This window comes from Plectropomus leopardus, chromosome 17 (assembly GCF_008729295.1).
Source record: "Plectropomus leopardus isolate mb chromosome 17, YSFRI_Pleo_2.0, whole genome shotgun sequence".
In the NCBI taxonomy this organism is placed as follows: domain Eukaryota; kingdom Metazoa; phylum Chordata; class Actinopteri; order Perciformes; family Serranidae; genus Plectropomus; species Plectropomus leopardus.
The window spans coordinates 11,488,025-11,500,434 of NC_056479.1; the positions used below are offsets into that span (position 1 = coordinate 11,488,025).

At 40.9% G+C, this 12,410-nt stretch overlaps 1 protein-coding gene across 3 annotated transcripts in view; it reads right to left on the reverse strand.

Moving 5' to 3' along the window:
* Positions 1-12,410, reverse strand: part of znf385c (zinc finger protein 385C) — a 189,461-nt gene that overhangs the window by 101,835 nt on the left and 75,216 nt on the right. For all 3 annotated transcript variants that reach the window (XM_042505284.1, XM_042505282.1, XM_042505283.1), the window contains one exon: positions 6,119-6,448. In XM_042505284.1, coding sequence (XP_042361218.1) covers positions 6,119-6,448 — 330 coding nt within the window. The remainder of the gene's footprint in view (positions 1-6,118; positions 6,449-12,410) is intronic.

Below are 12,410 nucleotides of genomic sequence, written 5' to 3' on the forward strand. Positions count from 1 at the left end.
CCAAATCCTTGCCTACTGTGCATGTTGTCTTTTTACTGGTTAAGTATACTTACTGTAAAATAGTGATTTAAAATACTGTTTAACCAACATTTTGCTAATGTTAAACTATTTACTGGAAGTCAATTCTCTATTCTAAAACCGTAGTGGCCAGTGGCTATGCAACACAACCTGTTAAATAGGCTATAATTTTGAAGACGAATTTATTTCTGGGAAAACTGCCATTCCATTTCATCAGGGTGTGAAACTACTTTTAAAGGGGAACCACCTAAGTTAAGAACTTCAAAATGGCTTCAGCCAGATGCAATAGTATGATGTAATTTGTGAAAGCTTTGTAATTTAAAGAACTAACTTTTCGATTAGGCTTCAGGAAACTACATTTGAGCATTTGAGGAAATTTGGAAGAAGTGGGAAATTTACATTTCCCCAAAACACTCTTTAGTTCAAATATATATTATTATATATATTTTTTCAACTTTGTTTTTACTATTTTTATTTATAGACCAACATTTTACTACCTCTGTAAATCACTAAAACTGTGTCTGAAGTTACAAAACAGGAAATGTTTTTGTTCTGAGCTGATGTGTTCAGTCTGTAGTCTGGCGTTTATGGAATTAAATAGAAAGAAAAGCTGGAGTAGAAATTTAAGGAGTAACTGCATGAAATCAGTACAATCAGTGATTTGCAGCCAGTTGACAGCTATATCTCACTGGCTGCCTCTGCTGCAGACAGAACATGCTGAATCAGGCAAACAGCAGCTGATAAGAGCCGATTTGGACCAACAATGCCAAGGCCTAGATTGTGTGTGCGTGTGTGTGTGTGTGTGTAAATGTGTCTTATTAAAAGAATGGCACCTTCCAGGGTGTGTGTGTGTGTGTGTATGATATTTATGTATTTATTCATTCGCAAAGCATGCATGTATCCATGCAGACACACATGCACATAAAAAAAAATGTAAAATCCATGTTTTTCCTTAGGCCCATCAGCATACAAGCCCTCAGAAATACTAGACCCATGGGTGTTTTATGGGTGAAGAAGTTCTCACCAAAAAGCAGAACCTAAGCACTTTTTGCAAATGTTAAAACCTAATTTTCAGCCCGGAATAAGCAGAATTCATATGTGCTGATCTCAGGCTGTGACCACACTAACAGAGATAAATCTGGAAGCGCTGTTTACTGTCCAGAGTTTTCTGTCAACACCTGCATTTTCACAGCAAATTTCTGAAAGTTCTGTAGCCCACATTGACAAAAACGTTTAAATGACAACATTCACACTTTCGGCAATCGCTGCTGATGACACTCTCCTCTCCCCTGTGATGGCTAACTATCAGCATCAATAGAGACATGTTGTTGTTGATGACACATTTTTGTGCATCTATTGTCAGATGAAGCACAACTAAAACAGTGATTTGATCGACTGTCATAAGGGCTGCCTACCAAATTCCGTAGGTGCTGCATAGAACTCCTGAATTGAATCAATATTTCATACTCATGCAGACGTCTGACAAAATAGAACAGAAAAATATATCAATGACAGACCATGGATTGAGCAATCACAGGAAGAATCAAAGGCAGAAGAAGACAGCCTCGTAATAGTACGGCCAAGGTGATGTACAGTATTAAGAAAAGAGGATTTAAGTTATTTTTCTATATCAGTTGGCACTTTGCTACTATACTTTATTGAGACTTTATACTATACAATTATGAACTGCGTGATTTCACGTGAGTGCAGATACTATCATTATACCTTCCTCTTAGTATTTTATATTATTGTTGTAACTGGACATTATTGAGGGTGATCCACTCTGTAATATGAGCCCTTTGAGGTTTCAGTCTATCCACACCATTAAATTTCATGGCCAGATTGACCTTAATTTATTAATTTGTGATTTAATTTCTCTTTCTTTTCTGCCATTACATGTGTGAATTTGGTACAGCTTATGTTTGCTTATTATTAAGCCAGTTAGCCATGTTTTTCAAAAAGTAGATCATATGTTGATCTCAAGTATATCATAAATAAAACATGTAAAGCTGTGGTTGGTAACTTAAAAAAACCTGTCCAATTTGCTGAAGCTGTCACAATATTCAAACAGCACTAAATGAGATAGATAATCTGTGAAAAAAATTATACTCTGCCTTGTGGCATTTCTAATGACCTTGCTGCATGTGAACAAAAATAACCAATCAGAGCCAAGGCGTCTCTCACTACTCGTCAACTGCAGTCAAACTGTCAAACTAGACAGCGCTGATCAGATATGAATGAAGGTTCTGTTATTACATATTTCTCACCTTAAATGTTTTTCAGAGACTTTGTGTGCTGGTTAGCTGTAAAATTAGAACATTTGCAGCCTTGTGGCCATGTTAAAACAGAGCACCAAGCGTCGCCCTCCTGCCAGACAACTTTCTCATTTCATGGCTAAGCAGTACACTAGAAAAGTAATACTAAAAACGTTTCTGAAAACATTTCAGACAAGAAATAGGCAATGCAGTTACATAATCTTGATCTATATTTAATCAGCGCTGCCTAGTTTTACAATTTGAACGCAGTTCTCCAGCAGTGACTGATGACTTCGTTAGAGACTCCTCTGCTCTGATTGGTTGTTGATGCCACACCACAGTCTGACTCTATTGAATGCCATTAAAGGCAATAGCAGGAGAGGAAGGACATGATTTTTTTGTCAGACTGCCTTTCTCATGTACTTCTATCAGATTATAATGACAGTTTCAGCAAATATGACGTTACCAACTTTGGCTTTCAGCAAAATGAATTACAGAGTTCTGCAATTCAGTTTTCCGTTTCACAAAGAGATCAGTGGAACAGTGTGAGAACAGCAATTTTTCATTTGTCTTTTGCAAGGACATAGATACAAAGAGATACTCAGAGCCACTGATTAATCATTATCCTTGTCTTTACACTACTCAGTGTCATAAAATAAAACAAAGAACACTGAAATGGTTTCGTTGTTGTAAACGAAGAGGTTGGAAACTCTCACTTTTAGCCCATGGGTATGACAGTTGTCAGCCCCTGTCATTGTGATATAATAGCTTTCCAACAAGGAAACACAGAAATACAAAGAAAAGGTGCTAATTAAAAATAATAAGACAGGCTAACACATGCAATTCTGAAAACTAAACTCTTGAGCAAAGTAATCAAATGTGATAACAAAATGATGGCAATGTCATTCAGAATACTGCTTCACCCTCCAAACACTGGAAAACCAAGCAAGGTTACAAGTATGTAATTAGTTATGAGTCAATATTTCGAAATGGAGCATTTATTTATAGTGATGGGAATTGGTGAGATTTTTTTGAAACCAATACAATTATCAATGTGTGGAGTCAATTCTTATTCATTCTCCTCTTGATTTCTGATACATTTTCTGTGTGAAAAAAGTAGGCCTTTACAGGTTTTCTACAGCAACAAAACTATTTTATCATCTTTGAACACTGCAGAAACAGAGTGGAAAAAAGTCATGCATGTGATGCAGCGTGGCACTAATGTTACTGCATGACAGGATATTTATCCTAAGTAACAGACTTGCTGCTTGGTTGGGAAGCAGTGGTGCTCCTGGTAGAGTGTCAAATACATGGCATTCCTGGCATTTAAGCTGCATAGTTAAAGTTGCATACAAAGATGTTTCAGCATTTTGCTGGTGTTGTTTAAAATGATCATTTTACAGACATTACAAGCAGTGATGTTGTCATTTCTTTTTGTGTAATGAAGCCATGCTTTGGATTGTTTCTTACTCTCTGCCATGACTCCCTCCTGCTGCAAGTTTCCAGCAGTGTAGACGAATGAGTTTGGCGTCTTTATATTGCAATGTGCAGGTGTCAGATAGACATGCCGACATTAATAAAAGGAATTGCTAAGTTTGAAGGCAAACAATTTTGATGGATCAGATGTTTGAAAACAGTTATCATCCTGAACTGGTTCTTGATTCCCATTTTTATTTCTTTAGTAGATAAATATGCAATGATTATAGCACTACAGTGAGTTTTGCAAAAAGATCCTCCTATTGTTTACACATCAGAATTTCAGTATCTAAACTAGAATTACCACTTAGCAGTTGCATGCCTGAATGAACCATTCACTTACAGGTTACATTATGATGCTGACCTCTGACCTTTTGGATATAAAATGTCATCACTTCTTCATAATATCCTTTTAGACATCTGTGTGAAATTTTGTCAATATTTGCCTATAAAATCATGAGTTATGGCTTAAAACAAGTTTTCTGAGGTTACAGTGACCTTGACCTTTGACCATCAAATTCTAATCAGTTCATTCTTGAGACCTAAGTGCCAAATTTTAAGATATTCCCTCAAGGTGTTCTTAAAATATTGCTTTTTCAAGAGTGACTGCCAGAATCAAAGGGACCTTTGACCTCCAAAATCTAATCAGTTCACCATTGAGTCCAAGTAAATGTTTGTGCCAAATTTAAAGAAATTCCTCAACATGTTTTTAAGACATCATGTTCACAAGAATAAAGTGAATGAAAGGTCCGATTGACCTCAACTTTTGGCCACCAAAAACCAATCAGTTCACCTTTGAGTCCAAGTGAACATTTGTGCCAAATTTGTAGAAATTCCCTGAAGGTGTTCTTGAGATATCACATTCACAAGAATAAGACAGACAAGGGCACAGTGACCTTGACCTCAAACATATGACCACCAAAATACAATCAATTAATTGTTAAATCAAACAAAAAAATTGAGCCAAATTTGAAGGAATTCCTTCCAGGCATTTTTCAGATATAATGTTCAAGGTCAGAACAACTAAAACAACATTATGCCTCCAGCCACTGCTGTTGCCATCATGAAGGCATAACAATGTAATCGCTTTATCTATTTTTATTTAACAGATTATTATTTCTCTTAGAATGCTTAAGAAACACTGTGAGCATCAGAGAAACTGCCACCTGCTGTCCTCCACAGAGCAGCCATGTTGTAGCAGTTGGTGGTTAAGTGCCTTGCTCGAGGGTTTATTGAGTCTACACAGATTTTCCGAGCCATCTTGGAAATTGAACCGAACCAAACAAGCCTACTTCCTTAAGCATCAGCCTAGTGCTGCCTTAGAAATATCTTTTGGGGGTTTGACATTTAACCATATAGATCTACCACTGGGATGAGATTATTTCACTTGCTTTGAAGGATTTTATATCCTGATGTTCCCAAATGCCCTTTTCAGATAGCGCCGGTTCAAATACTGCCAAGCTCTTTCAGAAACACAGAACAGGACACTCACAAATGCACAGATATAAACACACAAGCATCTGACCAAATTATCCACGTGGCTCTGTTGGCTGTTGACAGTGTGCATTTCTGGAGGGCAGATGTCGCCCATGTGATTGGTTATATCAGACAAATGTCTTCCAGCTTGACAACATCCTGTGCTGAGACACAGACGACCTGTCGCTACCAAAGGTGGCAGTTGAGCCTCAACTGGGTTTCCAAATTGTTGTTCCTGTTTATTTTTTTTTACAGAGCTATGTCAGCTCATTGTCTTTTTGCACATTTTTATACTTGAGTGTTTTCTGTGTGTATGTGTGCATCCTTTTAGCCAGGCTGAAGAAAGAGCAAAAGAGAGATATACCGGGAGTGTGAACGAGTAAAACTTAACCGAGAGACCGATTCCCCTGGAGCGGAGTCCTAATCGAGGCTGTGACTTGAATGACAAATTGTCTAACTTCGCTCTAGCTGCATCACTCCCAGGACCACAACCATCAAACACAACCAGCACTTAATTAGCTTCTCACTTGCTGACTTCACTCGGCCCTGTTCTGCTTGTGTGTGTGTGTGTGTGTTTGTGTGTGTGTGTGTGTGTTTGTGTGTGTGTGTGTGTGTGAGAGAGTTTGTGTGTGTCTTCAGCCGAAGGCTCTGTCTGAACACATTTCAGCAAATAGAATTGAATTTGTTTAACTTGTATTGAATACAAGTTGGGGGGATTGGCAAATACAGGCTGGTGACAGTGTGCCGTGAACAGTGTGTGGGATTCTACTAATCCGCACAGCCCTATTGTGCTACGCAGGGTTACAAAATCCAGAGGCAGGGCACTTTATCCAGTGTTCTGCATTTACATCTGATTTCACAACAATAAACAGTGGTCAGTCAAGCAGGCCTACCTGTGTTGCTTGGCATCTTGCCATTGCTGATCTGCTTGAGTCTCTTCTGGTGGGATTTGCCATTGTAGTGGATCTGGGCCTGCGCGGCTGAGTTGAGTTGGATGTTGCAGACCTCACACAACGTGTAGCTCCGCTGCTTTCTCTCCCTTTTGGGTCGGCAGAGTGCAGAAGGCAGGGCACCCCCTAGTGACTGCTCATCTGGTATTGCACCCTCATCCTGGGTTTCGCAGTGAGGCTCAACGGCCATCTGCACTCCCAGCCCGGCGCCAAACCCACTGCTGTCCAGCTCCGTGCTCGGCAGAGCTGCTGGGCTGAACGGACGTTTCATTCCTGTGATAGAAGAAGAGGACAGAATGAATAAAAAATGGATGGATAAAATAGTGACCACAGAACACGGATACTCAACTTGTTTTGCTTGGGGACTTTTACAAAATGACAAGAGGCCAGGGACCAGTCGCAGCAACCGCACACATGTTTCTAGTATATTTCTTGGATTTTAAGGCATTTCTATGATTTAAGGTAATTTCTAGGTATTCGGTACATTTTTTGGATTTTATGAAATTTCTAGGGTTTTACAACATTTCTAGGATTTTAGGACATTAGCGGCTTAGCTTGGGCCTCTGTTGGGGGTGCAGAGTATCCTCCATTGGCCTTTTTTTATAAACAAGCTCTATTTTGATGCTGTTTTATCAACTCAGGCACCTTATGTATACTAAAAGAGGAAGATAATTCCCAGTTTGAATCACTTTATTTTGTTTTATAAATTAGAAAATGTTTTGGGTGGGGGCACCCGGCACCCTACTGGAGTCTGATTTCGCCCATGGGCTGAAAGTTAAGTATCACTGCCACAGAGGTTCACTTTACAGCTCAAGTGTCAGACCACTCCATGCGCTGAAGTTTGTTCACATGTCTGACGCTCCCTACTTTTCTGAAGCCAGCATCATGTGCACCACAGCATGGAGCACAGTGATGCAGTGTGTCCCGTCTCCTGTGGATGGAGGTATCGCTTTCCCCAGTCTGGCATGACCTGACTCACCCAGCACACAAAGCTCGCCTGTTAAAACATGATCACCGCCGAGAGCATACGGGCAAAAATACCCCTGATTCCCAAAGCTTTGTAGAGGAGTGTGTGGAATCTGACCTCGTTCCTGTCTGATGTAAGTCATGCTTGTCAGCACGCTCAGAACAAAGTGACACCTGCACTGTATACACACACGCACTCATGAAGACATCAGGAAACCAGAGACAGATTAATTGTGTACATGATCACACTGTACAGTGGCAAGTCCGAGCGGAGGTGGTGGTGGTGGTCGTGGGGTGCAGTGACGCACCACTTGGGGGAGACAGAGTGCTGCAGTGTGGCTCTCTGAGGACCAGCGAGGCCCTTCTGTCGAGACGCTTCACTTATGATGACTGCACGCCTGCTTACTGTCTGTGCACCCCTGTGAGCCAAAATCCTGCAGCAGTAGCAGCGCGGCCTCTGCGGAGGATCTCAGCCAAGCGGTGCCTCAAATCGGCAAACAGGAAACCAACTGGGAGACTAGCGCTTATGAAACAGCTCTGATGATGCTTGCTGACATTAAGGTTCAATTAGAATGGCAGAATTACACATACAACAGCAACTGCATTAAATATACAAATCTCCATCTTCCATGTACTGTGTTTGTACAACTAGCTGTAAAGATGTGTGAAAATCTGGACACATGGGGGGTGAACTGAAGAGCAGGACCGCAATATCAGAAGACACAAACAAGCAAAGTGACATTTCTGTCAAAAAAAGGCTGCCACTTAAACACCTCTGTTTTTCCATGGAGAGCTCTGTGGTCAGAGTAGAAGCCTTCCCAGGATAGACAGTCAAAGAGAAGAGCTGTTTGTTTCATATGCAGCTACTGTCTCTATAAATAAATAAAAAGGTAGGTCTACAGTAGCTCTGTGAGAGATTGAGACATCACCATTGGAAAAAGTCCCTGAAATACACCCAGCTGTGCGTTTCTGCTGCTGGCTCTTTGCCTTCGCCTCGAGTTATTTATGTAAACACCCAAACCGCTCAAACACACACACACACACACACACACACACACACACACACACACACACACACACACCAAAGCAAAGCAAAGCAAAGTGGAGTCTATGATGCATACATACCTACATGCATGAAAACACACACACACACTAACACACACTGTTCAAAAACACATTAGGGCAAGCAGCCTCCATGAAAGCTGCTATTCACGTTGCCAATCTGGGAGCACTCAAGAGGCTCCATCAGATGTTTTCTCAAAAGCTTTGAGCGATGCTGCTCTCTGGCACCGAATGAAAAAAATCTCTGTGGTCCTTAACCACGCAACCTCCTCACACTCCTGCCAAACTACTCAGCTAGCCGCCCCAAATTAGCATGGTTGTAAAAACAAAACTCTCAATGAAGACCTGCAGAACAGAACATACTGTAACATAAGGAGCATATACAGTCCCTTCATCCTCCATCGCAACCTTGAACTAAAAGGCAGCCCTTCACAGGACATAGAGCACTCATATTTACTGTTAGAAGATAAAGAACAGGTCCAGTGTCTGGCCTGCTAAAGTGGATCTTAACCTCACGCTTGCCATTTTGTGATACTGTTTAGCCTCCGGCAGAAATGGCCTTAGCATGACCGTTACCATAGAGACCAGTCTGGCACAGGTCTGACAAATTCTTTTCACAGTAAAAAAAAACCCCAACAAAACAGTAAATATGGCTTTGGATGCTCACAGTGATTTTGTGCAATTTGGTGTAAACAAACCTTACCTGAGCGATTCACTCGATATTTATGCAGCAGACACAAAGACTGGACAGAGTGCAGAAAGGAAAGTATTTTTACCTGCTACACCATCTGCATTTTGAATGTGTTGTTACAGAGCAACAGGAAAATGTTTGATTAGGGGTTTTATATTTTCAATCGATTGAGTATAAAATATGTTTTTTTTAACTGTTATCAAAAAGGTGAGACAAGTGTTTTAAAAAAACAACTGTGTCTATTTTGGCTTAATAGTTTGCACAAACCTTTTCAAAATGTTGGAATATGTATTACACGGTTTACTTTTTTTTATCAGCTATTGATGAGCTATTTTCTGCCAAAGATTGGACCGTCTGGTTATTTTACATTGTTTTTTTTTTTCCCTCTGAGCTTTTCTTGTTGGGCAGGACTTGCTCAGAAAAAGTTATTGTCACATTCTCTTTTGAGCTTGTCACTGGTAGAGCTGCAATAATGAATCAGTTACTCAGTTACTTTTAACAATTAATGTATCACAAACCCATTTAATAATAATTTAATCAGTGACTTATTTTTGAGGAAAAGAAAAGTCAAGATACTTTTTTCTCCTTTATGACAGAATATCTTGTGGACCTAACAAGACATTTGAGGATGTCATCTTGGGCTCACTCATTGGTCTATAAAATGTCCAACAATGGTGAAAAATGTCAAAGAACTATTCAATTAATTGAAAAATATAATTGACAGATTAACTGACAATAGAAAATCACAGTGAGTTGCAGCTCTGGGATTTAGCAACATTTGAGTCAGAATCTGATCACACTTGTTTTGTTTTTTTGATCAAATGACACCCACATAAGCCTCATGGAACAGTTTAGTTGAGATGTTGAGTTTTATAAAGATAATTTGTAACTTCAATTGTTGCTGCAGTGATTTAGTCATGAATATTTAATGTTTAAAAAAAAAGATACTTCGGATTTGGAGCCAAGTCTTCAGGGCTTTAGAGGGTTGTGCAAATAGACTACATATGCAAATATTAAAGACCAACTCACACTCATCTAATCTCATAGTAAGTTTTATCTTGTGTTTTTGTTGGCATCATGTCCATAGCTGGCAGAGCAGAGCTGTTGGATGGAGAAACAAAAGGATGCCATGTTTGAGGACCTTTCTATAAACCAACACTCTGGGTCCTGCACTTCACTCTGAAGTGTCTGACAGTGAGCGGGACAAGCTACTGAATCCACTGTTTCCAACAGTTTTCACCTGTGCATACAGTATGTGTGCTTGAACTGAATGACTTAATAGATGCTTCCAGCTCTATGTAGAAGCCCATGCTGTGTGTGCACACAGAGATCTGTAGGCTGACACAGGACAGGAGATTGTCAGGGGGTAACCCTGGGGGAAGAGAGGGAGGGCAGGAGGCTCTGCCAGCCTTGCCATGTTCGCTGTTCCCGCTGTCTGATGTGTCCCTCTGCCTATACCTCGCACCCGCCTCCTTTGGCACATGGGAACCATCAATCACCGCTGTGATCTCGCTGAAAGATCCAGGCTCAACCAGCGTAGCAGCTTGGCAATAAAAACTCTATTTATGATCTTGTGTCTGCTGCTCACTGATCCTGAAATACTACAGCACTTTCCCCAGCTCAAACCAGCTCTAACCACCGACCCACCGCGGCGAGCACCCCCACCCATCCACTGTGGCCACACTTGGCATGAGGGTGTCGGCTCTTCCTGGTGTAAGCAGAAACTGGCCCCCAAATGGACCAGTGCAAACACTGCAGGCATGTTAGCAGCTCCTAAATCACACTGATAAGAGGGGGACACCGACAAGTGCAAGCCATTGGGACACAGTGATTCACACACTGCTCACATGACCACATAATACAAATTGTTAGCGAGACACAAGCACGCTCCTGACATGCATACAGTAAACACACAGTTACGAGTAGAGTTGCAAACATATGTTGAACTCAGATTTGAAAAAAAAAAAAAACAATGAAAGAGCAATTCAGCACACACACAAATAAACAGAGACATTCTTAACCAAATATATTCTCTGCTGCCCAGCACACATGGACTGACCTCAGCAACATAAACAATCACAATCAGCAACAGAGATATAGCACTGTGTGGCTGTATGCCTCTGAACACCAGTCAAGTTCCACTTACAGTAAGATCCATGTCTGTGAAAACATGGATGTTTCACACACAGGAGATCAATACAATAAATAAAAGACAGTTTCAAGGTGGTTCTTGAGGGTTTTGGCCAAAAACACACTGTATGAGGTCACCATGACCTTGACCTTAGACCATAAGATTCTTATCAGTTCATTCTTGACTCCAAGTGAACGTCTGTGTCAAATTTGAGGAACCTCCCTCCAGGCCACTTTCAGATATTGTGTTCACAAAATTTAGATGGATGCAAGGCCACAGTGACCTTGACCTTTGAACATCCAATTCAAATCAGGTCATCACTGGATCAAAGTGAATGTTTACGTAATAAAAAAATTCCCTAAAGGTGTTCTTGAGATATCGCTATTGCTTTGACGTATGGCCACCAAAATCTAATCAACCCATCATTGAGTCCAAGTGAATGTTTGAGCAAAATTTGAAAAACAAACCCTTGAAGTGTTGTTGAGCTATCGAGTTCACAATAATGTACTCGACAGAGGGACAGATGTTCGGACTGACATACACACTGATGGACGGACAGACCTGAAAACATAATGCCCGTGGCCTTGGAAATTGCCTGCGCAGGGGCATCAAAATGAAATCAAGACAACAAGCATTGCAGCAGCCAGAACACATACATATTCTACACACACCCCCAGAGGAGATAAATAGATCCACATGCATGAAGGAAAAGGCAGTCAGAGGAGGAGACCCCTGACTAAACACTGCAAACATGTCAATAGTTAGCATTCCTCACCATTAAGCATTCTGAACAGCTAGAGCAGTTAGCGGTATGACTGCAGGCGAGGATATTCTGTTACCCTGTCTGACATGTATCAGGTGGGTAAGGATCAAAATTCTCCCAACAATCAACCACAGCTCATGGCACTCTACAACATCAGGTCACAGAGACAGAAAGAGACATGTGAAAAAGTGAGTGCAAGATTGGTAAAGAGAGCACAAAGGTGCTTGTTAAATTGGCATCATCAAAGCATCATTAGTGTCATCACTGCTGTATTGTCAGTACTGCAACTACAGAACAGGCCCGAGGTCTTTGAAGCTCCATGTCTTTGTGTCCAGTGTATCAGTGTTGATTATGTAAAGTCCAAGCTACGCTTCTCTAATGAGTGTAATTATACAGGAATCAGTTCTGTGCTTATTGAAAAAGAAGCTACCACCATAGCGCGGCTGGCTTCAGAGTCGAAAGCTAAGACAGAGTGTTTGCAGTCCCTGTCACCCCGGGGCCCAGCCCGAGAGTAAATAAAAAGCAGTGGCACATAAATTGATGTGTTTTCTCTAATCTTTGTTTGCAGCAGTTCGTTGGCAACACACAGGGAGGGCATTTATTCAGTGTGCTTGTGTGTGTT